Consider the following 15,100-nt stretch of genomic DNA (forward strand, 5'->3'; position numbering starts at 1 on the left):
CACCCCCGTCTATTTTCTCAACCTTCCCCCTGGGGACTTTCAGTCACTCAGGCAGAGCCATACGAATGGGAGTTCTCATCTGATTCCGATGCAAGAAGTTGCCAAGAGAGCAGAAGAGAATTTTCAATCATATGTTAAAATTGACTCTATTAGTACAAAATATTTCTCTGGCACCTCTCCCAGGGGATTGCATGGATAATTTTGAGTTCGTGGAGCTTTTCGGTCGGTTGGTTTGGTTTGGGCTGGTTTTTCACATCCACAACAAAGGAATGAATAGATTAAAAAGATGAATTGAGTGTGGAGCGTCTTTTCACAGCTGTGTACCCCAAGCCCTTGGCCAGGTTTTAGCCACGTGGGTCCTGGGTGGCCCACTGAATGCGTGTCTCCCACCCCCCGCCCCCACCGCGTTTGGGAGGATGCTTTGAGGTGCTCACGGCCGCTCCGTCTGTTGCAGTTACCTGGCTGAACAGTGCTGGAATGGAGGCTTCATCTACCTGATCATGCTGCGGCGCTTCAAGCACAAAGTCCATTCTCCTTACAACGGCAGCAGCAGCCACAGCTCTGAACCAGGAGAGACCCCAAACTTGGAGCTGGGAGACGGAACTGTGAAAAAAGGAAAGAGAGCGAGGAAGTTTGGGGTCATTTCCAGGCCTTCTACCCCCAAGGCCTCTGAGGAGTCCAAGAGCAGCTCTGGCTGTGACCTGGACGGCGACCCAGCCTCCGAGCCGCACCACAGCCTGCACCCTGAGCCCGGAAATGGTCACGCCTTCGAGTTAGCAAACGGCCCAGATCCTCTCAAGGAGGTGGCTGGGTCCCCTCCGGATGGGTCAGAAGTGGACAGAGCGACAGAGCATAGGACTCCACAGACAGAAGCCCCACCGGCTGCCAGCAATGACAAGCACAACTCCAAACCTGGGAAGACGGATGTCCAGTCCAGTGACGGCCTGGCCCGGGTAAGGTTCGGTTGGGATGTGGAACCTGGATTTTTAAAATGTTATTTCAAGTTGCTTTAAAGGTTTAGAAAAGTATATGTAAGATGGATCTTGCGTTTAGTAGCCAACAAATTTAGTAAGATGAATGATCAGAGGACATTGAAAAACAAAAAAACATTCAAGTCATTTTATTCTACTTAAGTAAAGAGCTAGTCAAGTGAGCCTAAGTGGAAAATTCAAGCCTTCTGTGATATAATTTGAGTCATATGAGGCCCAGATAAAGTACTTGAACAGCATCATTATTTATCACTCTTGTCACTAGAGGAATTGCCACTGCAAGGCCAAGAATTCCTGGTGGCAATTGATAGTTTAAGCGTCCAAGCTTTGGTATTTCACAGGAAGGATGTCCAGCGTGCAGGGAAGCATCTGCTTTTATTTTTAACATTTCAAAACCAGTGACATTTTCATGAGATCCTGTTATTACATTGCTGAAGTCCAATGAAGTTTGGAAACTTCATAGAAATCTCTGATGCTGTGGTAACCAGCTGAGGTGTCAGGTCGGTCGTATCTAACGCGTAGAAGATATGGTTGATTCTGAATGGTGATGGGTGTTCTTCTAGACTCACCCTGTCTCCTCCATTCTAAGCAACCCTCTCTCATTGTTAAGTTTCTTGAGGATAAGCATGGTTCTCTTGACTGATGGTGTTCTTCTGGGTTCCTAAAGATGCTACACCTTCCCGAATGGTTCTCAGTGGTTTCTTCCCTGACATCCTCTGTAAGATGCCCTCCAGGGATAAGCGAAGAGGTAGAAAAAGGACACAGTGGTAGAAAATGGAAGAAAAAGGATGCATCAACCACAGCTTTGCATTCTGGGAATGGTGCCCAGGGAGAGACTGTCCTTTCTAGTGAGGCTATTTCATGCACATCTCTGTATTTGTAGCCAATTTGTGTAGTGGTTTTGTTACAGGGCAACCCATTGTGAATTGGGTTGCCTGATTGGGGGTCCTCACCATGCGCTTAAAGGGACTTATAGGCACACACCAAAGGTTAATAATAGGTTTATTTACAAGAGAAAGAGAAAGGGAAAGGAATAACTCAGGGAAGAGAGAGAAAAAGAGATAAGTTGGTTAACGTGTCCTACCAGTTCCACTGGCCTGGACCCTGAATAGCATGCTAAAAGCCAGCGAAAAGCCAAGAGACAAGCCATGAGCCACAAGGCCGAGAGACCCCACAAAGCCCACATGTCTGGTTTCATATCAAACTTTGCTGCTTAACTCCACCCTCAGGTCCCCTCAATCCTTCCTTTGGTGATGCTGAGATTTGTAGTTTTGGTGTCTGGGTTGGGAGTGGTGTCCAGGAAACCTATTTCTGTAGAGTTGGTTCAGGACACCCTTTTCCCCCTAACAGTTTGAGAAGAATCAAAGTAACCTCTCTCAAGGGACCACATTCCTTCAATTGAGGAGCTGGGCAATCTTCAGGAAGCCTTATAAAGATGAAGTATTGTCTACAGATGGAATGTGTAGCAAGTGAGAAGTGTCTCTTGCAATGATTTCCTACCAATTCTAAGCCCCCTGAAAGGATTAAGGACAGTAAAAGAGTATACTACTCCCAAATTAAGGGCCAGAAAAGCATTGTGTTTCTTATCAATGAATACTGTATCTTGATTTGATTATTGCCCTAATGATGATATTGTGAAGACTCCTAAAGCCTAAGGTGAAAAAAATAAGTCAGGGGATTTTGAAGACTGAAGGTATTTTAGGAGGTTGAATACTGTCTGTAGTCCAAAGAATAATATTTCTTCTAGCTAAGATTTTTAAAGGAAAACCCACACACGCCCCAAACTTCTAAATGAGTCCTTATCTTTTGCTCATCTTAAAGTCCGTAATATAAAAGTTGAAGTTCTGGATTTGGCTCTCTTGAGGAGTCACACCTCAGAGTTCCTTTGTCTGATTTCAGTCAAGGTCAAATGTTCACGAAGAGATGAGCAGTGAAAAAAAAAAAAAGAAACAAAACAAATCTTGCTCTTGGGGCATTTTTCAAAGCCACATGCATGTAGGAAGAGAGACTTCTCATCTGGAATTGAATTCGTTGTAACTGTCAATAATCTAGAGACTGATTACTGACCCTGCTTGCACTTACGGTCTTGGGAGGTCAGAGTGGGTCACATACCTTTTCACGCATGTCTGTTTTGGCAACCGTTAAGTGCAGAGTCTCTCCACTCAATGATTTCACTCAGGATGGGTCCAGTGGGCAGGAAGCAGATCTTCATGACTCCCCACATATTCTGGGGCACAGAAATCGCGACCAATAGGCTTGCCTGTGTCCTTGATCTCAGTGGGTTTTTATTCTCACACCAGGATGAGCCCAAGTTCATGCAAAAATGGAATTTCCAGAAAACACAAATATTAGCTATTTACCTCTTAAGCCTTCGGGGGAATAAATTCCATTCCATTTGAATAGTGGGAGATTAAATATGTCACTGTTGTTCCATTTCTGCCTTACTAATGATTTAATAGATCCACAAAGACTTAATAAATTACAAAAAAGCTTGTAACCATCACTCAGACCATTCTTATTTGTCAGATACTACTTTTTCACCGACTGTTACTTGTTACATGAAAATAAATCCCTGGCCTTTGTTTCTGTAGTCTGTTCTCCCTTCAAGGAGCTATAGGAAACATATTTCCTTTACACAGATACCACCTTCTATTAAAAGGTGGTATTTCTATAAAAGATTAATGCATGGTACACCTTCACCCAGATTATTTTTTGAAAATACAGAAATTAGACCTATTGTCTAAAAAATAAGCCTCTCTCATGAGACATAAGTGAGCATTTGTAGAAATGAGTCCAGTGTTCCTTATTCCCAGATCATCATTACTCATCCAAAGTGACAGTTTTTGCAAGTCTGCTTGCACATATTTGTTGTATTGCTACATGGCAAAAGGAATACAACCAAATTTAGTCACATCACAAAGAAAAATAAACCTCCCATTTTCCAGGCAGGTGCACTCACTCACGGCCTCAGTATGTGTGTCCATTGTGGTCTGACTCATCGTCCACCTTGGGCAGCACCAGCACTCACCCCTAGTTCTTATCAGAGAGCTCAGGAAGGCTTCCCAGGTCCAAATCTGCAGAAAAGGATGAGAATCCCAGGAGATGCACACTCGTGGTGTCTCCCAGCTGCTCCCTGTGTTGGCATCCAGGAGAGACAGCCCAACGATGACCGGCTTCCAGGAGACCCCTCCCTGGTCACTGGGTGAACTGGTCCCCTGCTTCATGGTGGCATCTTCTAAGTCCCGTCTGTCTTCATGTCTCCCCACCCTCACTTCTGCGGCTCCCATGTCCTTTACTGAGCATTTTGCTCTCATGACTAAGGGATTTCAACTCTAACATTATGGGCACACATTTCTTGGTGTTCGTTCTAATTCAGAAGGGCGAAGCAAACAGGCTCAGAACAGGCTTGCAGCGAGAGCCAGAGCATTTACTGCAGTAAAAATTTTCCTTGGATGATGCATCTTCTCACATTTGGAGCAAAGATGCTGTTGTAAACTTTTATTTTGGGTTCCAGCAGAAAATGAGGTCATTTCAATGCTGCAGAGACAGCTCCTTTTTGTGTCGCACCCCTGTTTGGTAAATAAACCCTTTTGTGTGCTCGAGTGAAGAGACGCATGTGGGAGCTCATGCAGTGAGGGGAGTGTGTCTGTCTGCGTGACACAGACGTCTACCGTGTCCAGCTTGGCCTGGTTTGGCTTTTTCTCAGCAGGCTGACAAAATGTCACTGCCCTTTGAGCTGATGTGAAAGGAAACAAAAGCCTGAGGCCATGTCTAGAAGGAATCTGTCTCAAAGGCATCTGTCTCTGCTGCTGGGCTGTAGTTAGAGTCTGAACACTGGTTAGCAGGCAGCTCTCCCGTGGGACGACCCTCTTAACGTCAGTCTCAGTAGCTTCAGGAGAACCACAGGCCAGTGATAAGCATCCTGTAGTTACGAATTCACTGGCCTGTGTGCAGTGTTGGCAGGTGCTGGGCCCTGTTTCCGTGGCCAGAGAACCCGCTGTAAAACGAAGCACTAAGTTCCTGTCTGTGGCGTTTATCATGAACAAGGAACCACAAGTTCGTGAGCAAATACATGAATGTGAATGTTCCATAGTAACAAGATTAGCTTTGTGTGGAAGCGAGCGGAGCCGTGATGGGGCCTAAGTAGCGTTGGAGTCAGTGAGGATGTCATTGAGGAGACCGTGTGTGTGCTGAAGGCTGAGTGACAGGAGAGGGGGCAGAAGGTGTCCAGTAGGAACCAGCCCTGTAGCTGCCCTAAGGCAAGAATGGTAGAATGTTCCAGGCCCAGAGAGACTGAAGAGCAGGAAGGGAGGTGATACAGAAGGAGCGAACAGGCTGCTGTGCCATCGCCAACAGCTAAGACTTTATTCTAAGCCCCGTGGGATGCTGTTGGGAGTTTTAAGTTGAGTGCATCATGCTTTATTAAAATTTCCACTCCCGATGTGTGATGGAGAATAAGTGGATGGTCGGGGCTGAAGAATAAAAGGAGAAACCAGCTTGCAGGCTGTTGTGATAACCCAAGCTGAAGACGCTGGTGACTTTGACAAAGGTGCTGGCAGGAAGACCACCGATGGAGGTAGATTTGGGAAGAGCTTGAGAGGTAGCGCCTGCGGGTTCTGCTCTTGGTTTTTATGCAGGAAACAGGAGAAATCAAAGGTAGCCCACACACTTTGGGGCTGTATGTCCTCCTTCGATTGAGTAGGTGATGGCTTTTTTCCTGTTGAGAGGGAAGAACCCAGGGGAGGAGCAGAAGCCTGTTTTAACCACACTGAGGTGTGTATCAGGAGCTGAGTCACAAGGAGGCGGTTGGAACTAGGCTTCTTATTACAGTTTCAGTTGGCCTGTTGGTTTTGACCAATCCTTTGAACCTAATCAACTACACACTCTGCCCTTTTATGTAACTGAACTCTGCTTTCAGCTACAGGCAGCTTGATTTAACACTGACAGTTGTACAATGAGGGCTGATAACATCTGGTTCTTCCTGTTCATGCCTTTCTTTGTGTTCTCCAAGTTCCTTCATTAGATAGTCAAGAAATACCAGGGCAAGCAAATTTGCATTGATCTCTTTGAATTTTCAGTCTTGGGGCGAGGGAGTCATGTTACTGGATAAAAGTGAAAGATACGGTCTGTTTCTTGGTGGGATATTGGAAACTATACTACAGAGTAGTATACTCCTTCTGCCCTCTGAGGACATTTTTATTTGCTGTGCGTTTTGCTCTGCTTGGCCCTGGTTGTCTGTATATTGAGCAGGGCTAAGACTGGGCTCCCACAATCCTAACTCTTACTACCCGCACGTACATTAGATCATTACTTTTTCCCCCAATCAGAGTTTCGCATGCTTCTTGTCATATGGACAGCTTCTGCCACAGCACCATAGAGGGGCAGCTCCCCATGGCGTGGGCCTCCACAAGGTCACCCAGACGTGAGCCAGACAAGTTGATCAAGGTCTCAAGGGCAAGCAGGCCGTCAAGTGCATCAAGAAAAGTGTAGGTTTATGGATTCGAGCCAGGAGGAAGTGAGGAGGAGAGCACTCAAAGTCCTGGCCTCCAAGGCAGGCAACAGCCAAGAGGACTGAGCCCCTCCCCTCTGTTCCTAGAGAAAATCTGAATTTTGGGGGGCAAGGGGGGACCACTACAAAGAATTGTGTCTGGTATTGTCACCAACTTGGGAACCATACTTAATACATTCGGTTAAACATAAGGAGGGTTGGAGAAAGGGCAAATGATGGTAAATTGGTAACCGAGAGGGGGAAGTTTTTACTAATTCAGACTAAAACCAAATGGGCTTTCTTATTTCTATATTCCACTCCAGGCTTATGGAAAAGAGGCCCATTTGCTCTTCTCTCCAGGAGGAGGCCCAGGAGCCATGGCCTTGGCTATATGGAAGAAAAGTAGTCAAGCCACCATGCTGGTTTAGATCTCAACTATTTCCTGAGTCTGGGAGGTAGCGTGGGGGCTGACCTTATGCTGGGGTGGGATGCCCAGATTGCTAGGGCAAGAGCTCTCATCAGCACACCCTTGGCCTTGTGCCTTTCGGGGCTCTCCACTCGGCCAAGTCTCTCAGGAACTGAAGTGTTGGGAGTCACCACCTTGGCAGTGGCGCTGATTCTCCAGGGTGGCTTCTTGGCAGTGCTCAAGCTACAGAAGACTTTGACGACCAGGGACGCTGTTTCTGAATGAGGGAGAAGGAAAGGTGTTCCAGAGGTTAGAGGCAACAAACCAAAAACATGGAGTCCAAAGGGAGATGGCTGGATGATATAGGGAATGTTGACAAGTTCATGAACTACTGTGCTAAGCCAGTGACTTCTGAAGTTACATTTGGCCAGACAGGCTTCATTCGTCTGTGGTCAGCAGATGAAGGAGACAGTTGGCACTCCAACTCGCTGGAGTAACAGAGCCCCTCTGAGCAGCACCGTGCTGGAAAAAGGGGGGGATCCATCAGGTCTCTGTCTGGTCCTAATTTCCCCAGACATTCCTCTTGCTACACATCAGTGGCCAGTCAACATCTGGTTTTCCTAGTGTTGCCTGAAGTTTCACTTTAGTTTCTGACAGTGCGCATTTCAGATTTTCTAGATGCTTCACATTCTTTCTCATTTGCAAACAGCTTGAATGGGCAGGTTGCCTGTCTCTAAGGGGATGGTGGCCTGTCCGGATTAGACCTTAATTGTTCCACTGGACCTTTGTAATAGATGAAGAAAGCAGATGGCTTTTGTTTTCAATGCTAAAGGATGCACAGTGATCCCCACCCACCTACACAGCGCTGAAAAGAGCCACAGGGTGAACCCAAGGCAGGCCCTCCCAGTAAGCCACTTTGGAAGGTTTTCTTTCATTTCTCTTACTAGCTGCATGCCCAAGAGAGCTCACACCTTCTGCAGAGGAGGCACGTCTGTGTCTATGGAATGAAATAGCAAGTCAAGTGAAGAACAAACCAAAGCAGAAAACTTAACTAGCAGTCCAGAGACTGAGACATCTACTCATTTTTTAAAAAGGGTAGATTTTTATTTTAACAGAGTTAAATAAAGCACTTTTTAGTGTGTTTGAAGAGCATGTAGACCAAAGTCCACATAAGTCCTATCAGATGCCTCAGTTTCTCTTTTGGGTTTCCCCTACCAGTGACCTTATGTTTATGTTTTAGGGGAAGTTTGGGAGTCAGCTCAATACAATAATTCTAACATGTGCATGTATGTAATGCACAGTGTATGGAGCCTGTCCGCACTGATGGTCTCTACTAAGCTTTGGGATCTCTGCTCCTTGTTTTTGTAAACAGCTCACTTAATCCTAATGACAGACCTGCAAATGTTTATAATTACCCCACCTTATAAGCAAGGAAATTGAGATTTTTAAGCACAAGATGACTTTCATAAGTACTACGTGGCAGAGTTGCACCCGAGCTACTGAGTTGAAGTCTCCTGCATTGGCACCTACTTGGGACCTTTTTGTCTTTCTTTATCAACTAATAGTTGTACATAAGTAAAAGGAATCTAGACACACACACGCCTGCACACACTGTTATCTGAGATTCAGGAAGAAGAAGCTGCAATTAACCGACCCTCATCAGGGAACTCAGTCATGACTTCCTGCGCCATCCAGCACTGACCATTGGTGGCTGTTTCAATCTAGTTGAAATGAAATGAAAATTTCAGTGTCTTAGGCTGCCAAGCTGAGCTATTCCAAGCACCCGATAGCCACTTGTGGCTGGTGGCTCCATAGTGGATAGTACAAATACAGAACACGTAGAAAGTTCTATTAGCCAGCACTGCCAACCAGACTTTGTCTAACCTGTGGCAGGTTTTCTTCTGGGGTCACCTGTGCATGTTGACAGGTAACAAGTAATTTTCTGACCTGACAGCTCCTCTCTCCTGTGTCAGTGCCGTGTGTCTGTCTGTACACTTCACAGCGCGCTCCATTTTTCTTCCAAGGAGGAAGTTGGCCGGATATGGAAGATGGAGCTGCTTAAAGAATCTGATGGGCTGGGAATTCAGGTTAGTGGAGGCCGAGGATCAAAGCGCTCACCTCACGCTATCGTTGTCACTCAAGTGAAGGAAGGAGGTGCCGCTCACAGGTGACTAGTTTCCTCTCCCCCTTTCCCCTGCCGCCGCCTCCTCTCCCTCTTCTTACCCCTGGGGTGCTGGGACTTGCGTTGGGTCAGCAGCTGGTAATTACCATTCATCAAGTTTCTGCTGGAAACCAGACATGAGCAGTTCTAATTAAACACAACTCTGAGCACAGGAAGTGGCTAATTGCTGGAGAGGCTACAGGCTCCTCCTGACCGTGAAAGGCTGCATTTCTTTCTAGTCCAGATTGAGTTTCAAACAAATGTTCTTGTCCTGTTGATGCTGGTAATTACGCAGTTACTTATCAAAACTGCCATGCAACACAACACCACATCCATCCCTGGCGTCACCACCACCCAGGTCCATGGCTGAGGACATGGGAAAGTGGCTCGTTTTAATTGTGGCCATGCGCCATGTCAGGATGCCAGGTTTACCAGGGTCCCGGGCTTCTATGGCATGTCTCTGCCATGCAGTTATGGAAAAGAATAGAGAAAATGTGCATTTTTTTTCCTCCCTAAGATCTAAAAACAATTCCTACTACAAGACATGTTTTTAAAAATCTGAACAATTACCTGAAGTCGGAAGCAGGGCAATCAATGCTTGGACAAAGCAGACGTCCCTCTGGAGTTTCAAGAGTGTACAGTCAGATGTTGCTTAGCAACAGCATTGTCAAAAACAGACAGTGCCCCAAGCAGGCTGTGTCCTATCACGCAGGTGGCAGTAGGTACGCCAACTGGCTTTGTTCAGTTACACGGTAGATGTCACACGACAAAGGACCCAGCAGCGCATTTCTCAGACCATCTCCCCGTGGTAAGCAACACGTGTCTTTACTTTCTCTATAATGCGTGCTCTTGCCAAGCTAGCCAATGGCTCCCGTGGACATGAGGCATCTTCTGTTTGCCTTACGTATCAGTCTATTGCCCACATGTTACATGAGACATATGAAGGTGAAGTTTCTTTGATGAGTGAGGTGACTCTAGCCTGGAACTTGGTTTTAGCCCAGGTACCTGGATGCTAAGGGGAGAAAGCTGAGTGCTGTTAACCTGCCCTCCACCAAGAGGCATTCACAGTAAATCTCAGGGGGTGGGATCTTCTCACCGGGAAGGAACTGGAGGCATTTCATCTGAAGAATAGAAAGTGAAAGAGAGACCCAGGGCCACGCTGTCCTGTGTTGCATGCTTGTCAGCCTCCTCCTGGTGAATGAGGTGCTCACACCTGACTGTAGATAAGAGAGACTGCACTTGTCTGCTGTCGGGCTGCAGGGTAGTTGAAGGGCCAAAACTAGATAGTTTGGGCCTCCCTGCTAGCCTTAGGGGGTAAGTCGCAATGATATCACCATTACAGTCTGAGTTCAATACCCTGCTGAGGAGGTGACCCACATGGTCACCTCTCCTGTCTCACCCTCTGCTCCCCTCAGCAGTGTGTCAGTCAGTCTACGTATTCTGCTCCCCACTTTGTCTCTGGTGAGTCTTCTTACCTCTTCCACCTGCTCCCCCCACACATATGGCCTATACCCTAGTTCTTCTATGCATAAATAAATCTTAAAAAGTCTAGATAGTTTTTACCCAGAGAGCCTCATTGACCTTCCCAAATGGCACCTACTTTAAGGAACTCCATCAGAGTCATTTTCCCATTAATTCTAGGTCTTAGGTTCCAGTACATTCTTAGAAAGTTGATAATTAGGAAATTGCTGTGCCCAGAGGTGAGCTTGCTTAGAACTGTTCTTGACTGTTTTCAACATGAACTGTTTCTGAGGGGGTGGAGGGGTGCGGGGTGGGCCTCTCCACTTTCACCTTTCTTCGGAAGTTGTGTGTGTGTCTGTTTTTAAAGCATACAGTTTGCATGGGGGACATTCTAACTACTAACAGGAGGGGTGAGGGTGGAATTAAAATGGAAAATAAAAGAAATGGGAGAGGGTTAGTTTGTATTCACCCTCCTGTTTATGAAGCCAGCTCAGAGTCACAAGGATAAGAAGGCACTGAGGGACATCGTCCTCCGTGTCCATAGCTGTGTGGAGTGGGGGGGCAGACATTGTGGTGTCACACGAGGCCAGAGGCTCTCTGCTGGGGCGTGTCTCCTGGGAAGAAGGCGGTGAGGCCCAGCAAGGACGCATGGCGAGCTCAGGACACCGGTGCTCTGCAGGGGCTCAGCCAGTGAGTTGGCTGGCACAGGACTCTGCCCTGAGGCAGGTGGCAGGTGGCAGGCAGCCGCCAGAAAAGAGTGGCTTGGCCTCTGCCAACCTGGGGGTCTGGATGCTGCTCATTCTCTCCACCTGGATGGCACACAATTCACCAACCTTGACCGCCAGATATGATGGTGACTTAAAACAGGCTCATCACTACATTCATGGTGCTTTGTACGCCACAGAGTGGGACTGTGGAGTCCAGCCAGAACCAAGCATAAAGCTGTGCCCTCCCCAGCTCTCCGTGGTGGCCTGTTTAGCCTGGTGATAACGTCCCCTCCGTGACCCTCCTCAGCTACAGGGAAATGCCCCATCTCAACCCCTAAATGTGTTGACGGGCGTGTTCCATCCCCCTTTCTGCAGGGATGGCAGGCTGTCTCTAGGAGACGAGCTGCTGGTGATCAACGGCCACTTACTGGTGGGGCTCTCCCACGAGGAAGCAGTGGCCATTCTCCGCTCGGCCACTGGCATGGTGCAGCTGGTGGTGGCCAGCAAGGTAGGTCGTGTTTGTTTTCCTGAACACTTTTAATGGTGGTGGGGAGTGGGAATGTGAGCCCTCCCCATGCCACCCCCAGGCAACAGACACCCATATGTGCACACCTGTACATGCACACGACCACACTGACCGGCCATGATGCTACAGTGCAAGCCAAGGAGAAGGTCCTTAGCTGGAGTGCATTTATTATTTTTTGTCTTCTTTCAAGAGTCTTTAAAGCCATATTTAGGAGATGGAAAAGCAAGACTCGCATGAGGGAGAAGGTAAGACTAGTAGGGTGGAAGGAAGGACGAGGTGGACAACAGTTACCCCCCCATGGAGGAGACATAGAAGTCCACAGGGCAGCATAGACAAGAGTTTGAAAAGCATCATGGGTCTTAGACACGCATGCACACATATACACGCACTCACGCACGCACGCGCGCACACACACACACACACACACACACACAGCCTCCCAAAGGCCATGACTGAAGAGCTGAGCACCACTGAGTCTTCTACACGGACATGACATGTGTCCACCAAACCACTATGTCTGTGCTGATTTCTTTCTCCTGCTGGTTTGGAAAATGAGAGCAGGAACCTTGTGGGTCAAGCCATTATCTACAGACACAAAGCAAACATGAAATAGAACCAAGCAGCTCACTCAGGGGAAGACGAGTAACGAAGGGGCGACTTGAACACTAGTTCCTGGAGAAGGGGGAGCCGGAGCACCCAATCTGTGGCCTTCCTCAGTGATCTGAGAAAAGGACACGGACATAGCTCGGATGCCCACTGGCTGCCAGGTGCTTTTTTGCCTGTTATTCCATTTAATTCCTAACGCAAATCCCATGAGCCAGTTAGCAGTTCTTTCCACTCCAAGGAGGAAATTAAAGCAGAGCAGTTCGCTTGCCCAGGAGTCAAGCAAGCAATGGGTGGGAGAAGCGGGTTTCATCCTGGCTCTGTGGGGACGTCCATGCTCATGTTTCCCAGACCACACTGCCCCGTTGAAGGCGCCATCAAGGGCAGCACGCCTGTGGTCTTGGGGCGAGGACTCGCCTTGTACTCCATGCAGTGCTGAGCAGCAGTCCGGGGCCAAGGACTGGATGTCCATCCTGTGTGTCCAACCATCAGCTCTCACCCGTCTGTACTGAGCCCAGCCCTAAAGCTGACTCAAGCCTCAGACGGCGACTCCATCCCCATACTCTGGCATGTTCCATTGTCACCTGGGCGATACAATAAATGCAGTAAACTAGCAGCTCCTAGCCTGCACCCCAACTTGGTCTCTACCATCCCAGGCGTGCAGCTGGGTGGCAGAGGAGGCAAGAAGCAGGCCCCCTGGGCACCTGGATCTCCTTCTACCCAGCAGGAGCAAGTGAGGCCCAGGCTTTGTTTCTGTCTTTATTATTTGAAGGGGGGGTGGTGGTGGGGAGAGTATTTGACTGGATGAATGTAAGGAATCATAAAAATGTAAATTACTGTTGTTGCAGACAATAGTCCCTTCTGTGTAAAATGTTATGGTGGTGTTTTGGAAATAGAGGGGCTTCTGTAGGAGAGTGGCTCCCATTCCCATGCAAATATGTGCCTGGCTTACATGTTGGTGCTAAGAACATTTTTTATTGAATGAACTCAGACCCTACAAGTTCACTTGCTACTCCTAGAAGGACATGCATGGCGTTACAGATTCCTCTCACTGTTCTCAGTCTAGGTTTCCATACCGGTAATAGGCGGTCACTCATGGAGAAAAACCAGGGGAAAAAATAGAGAGTAGAAACAAAACAAAATGTTGTCCCACCAGTACGGGCCAGGATCCGCCCTTCCGGACAGGAGCCCTGTGAGTCTGTGCCATGGCGCACACGAGTTTTTCTCCCAAATGGAATCAAACCTAAGAAAGCTTCTAAACCTGCACACAGCTCCCCCCACCCCCATACCCACAATCATTACAGCCCTTTAAAAGCTGTGGGACCTGAGCAAGCTGCTGTCTCTACCTCGGAGTGTTCTCACTGTTCATGGGGCTTTTAGGTGAATTATATGAGCTTTACGAGTCCCTGAATAATGTAGCCAGTGACAAGGTCTTGGAGACAGCCTGGTCTCTATGATGGTCACATGTTATTACACCTAGTTTATGTTTATACCTTTTATTAAAATGGTTGTGTTGTCTCTAACCTGCTTTTACACTGAGGAGCATGCAGTGAGAATCTTTCCACATTAGAAGTCTGTTTCTACAGCGTCCTTGTTACACCAAGAGGTTCTGAGGCTGTTGCACGATTCACTCACCAGTCAGGACCTTCATCTTTCCTTTTTTCTGACTCATCATAATGGGCTAGCCGAGTGGACATTACAGAAGAGGACTGGACTCACTCTTTAAGAACGCTCGCTCCTTGGCTAACAGAGTACTCATCACAATTACTGATCTAGAACGAATCGCCTTTGGGTTCCTGGAAGATGGAACCAGCATCTAGCTAGTCACAGGCATCACTGTCACCAGGCCCCAACTCACGAATAGCTTGTGAGATGTATTGTTAAGTGGCATGTGGTGTTCTCTTTTCTGTCTACCCTCAAGGGGTGCAGTGATCAGCACCTTCCACGAGTTTCCTTGAAAACTCAGGAATGGACCTTGGAACCTTCTGCAGCCCCTGATTGGCGCCTGTGTGCCTCCTTCATCAGGACACCTCTCAGCACCTGTGTTTCCCGGATGCTCATGTGGCCTCTGTGATCTTGCCTGCTCCTGGCAAACCCCCGCCCCCGGCCTTACCTGTGCCTGGAGAGGGCGGTGTCAATTGATTGATGATGCCCCCTTTCAAAGGATCTCATTTTCATGGAGCCTGATTCCTTGTTTTTGCTGACCTTTAAATGTTGTTCCAATGCTGCCTTCCTTGAAGATGTTACCAGTTTCCACCTTGGTGCCATAGTTCAATAACCAATCGAATGTCTTAAGAACTATCTGCTCACAGATGAGCAGCTGGGAGAGGAGGAAGAACTGGAGAGCGGCTCTGGGTTGGGCCAGGAGCTCTCAGGCAGGCAGGGGGAGACAGCCTGCACTGCCAAGCGAGTGAGAAGTGTCATGAAGGCGCTGGGGCAGAAGGGGGGTGAATGGAGGGCCTCCCGAGATGGCCCAGGAAGACTTGCCGAAGAAGAGGCCCGTTCAAGCTTTGCCTGCGTGGCCTTACTCTGGGCTGGTCTGGGCACAGGGGGTAAGGCAGGGAGCCCCACATCTGATGGGAAGACGGTGTAGCTGAGCGGAAGGCACAGACCGGAGGGGGAGAATCGAGAGCTGAGTCTAGTGAGGCGGGAGATGCCCGACCTCTGCCAGTGAAGGGGTTTATCCTGAGAGCAGGACCAGGGTACAGCAATGAAAGATCATAAATTCGGAGAGCTTCAATTCCCTGTGAAAACCTTGA

The 15,100-nt window shown here is 48.0% G+C and overlaps 1 protein-coding gene across 3 annotated transcripts in view; it reads left to right on the forward strand.

Moving 5' to 3' along the window:
• The window catches only part of PDZD2 (PDZ domain containing 2), a 207,979-nt gene that overhangs the window by 119,510 nt on the left and 73,369 nt on the right, over window positions 1-15,100 (forward strand). For all 3 annotated transcript variants that reach the window (XM_012721834.1, XM_012721832.1, XM_012721833.1), the window contains exons 2-4: window positions 455-953; window positions 8,908-9,050; window positions 11,588-11,720. In XM_012721834.1, the coding sequence (XP_012577288.1) occupies window positions 455-953; window positions 8,908-9,050; window positions 11,588-11,720 (775 nt within the window). The remainder of the gene's footprint in view (window positions 1-454; window positions 954-8,907; window positions 9,051-11,587; window positions 11,721-15,100) is intronic.

This window comes from Condylura cristata, unplaced genomic scaffold (genome assembly GCF_000260355.1).
Source record: "Condylura cristata isolate star-nosed mole 26May11 unplaced genomic scaffold, ConCri1.0 scaffold00007, whole genome shotgun sequence".
Lineage (NCBI taxonomy): Eukaryota > Metazoa > Chordata > Mammalia > Eulipotyphla > Talpidae > Condylura > Condylura cristata.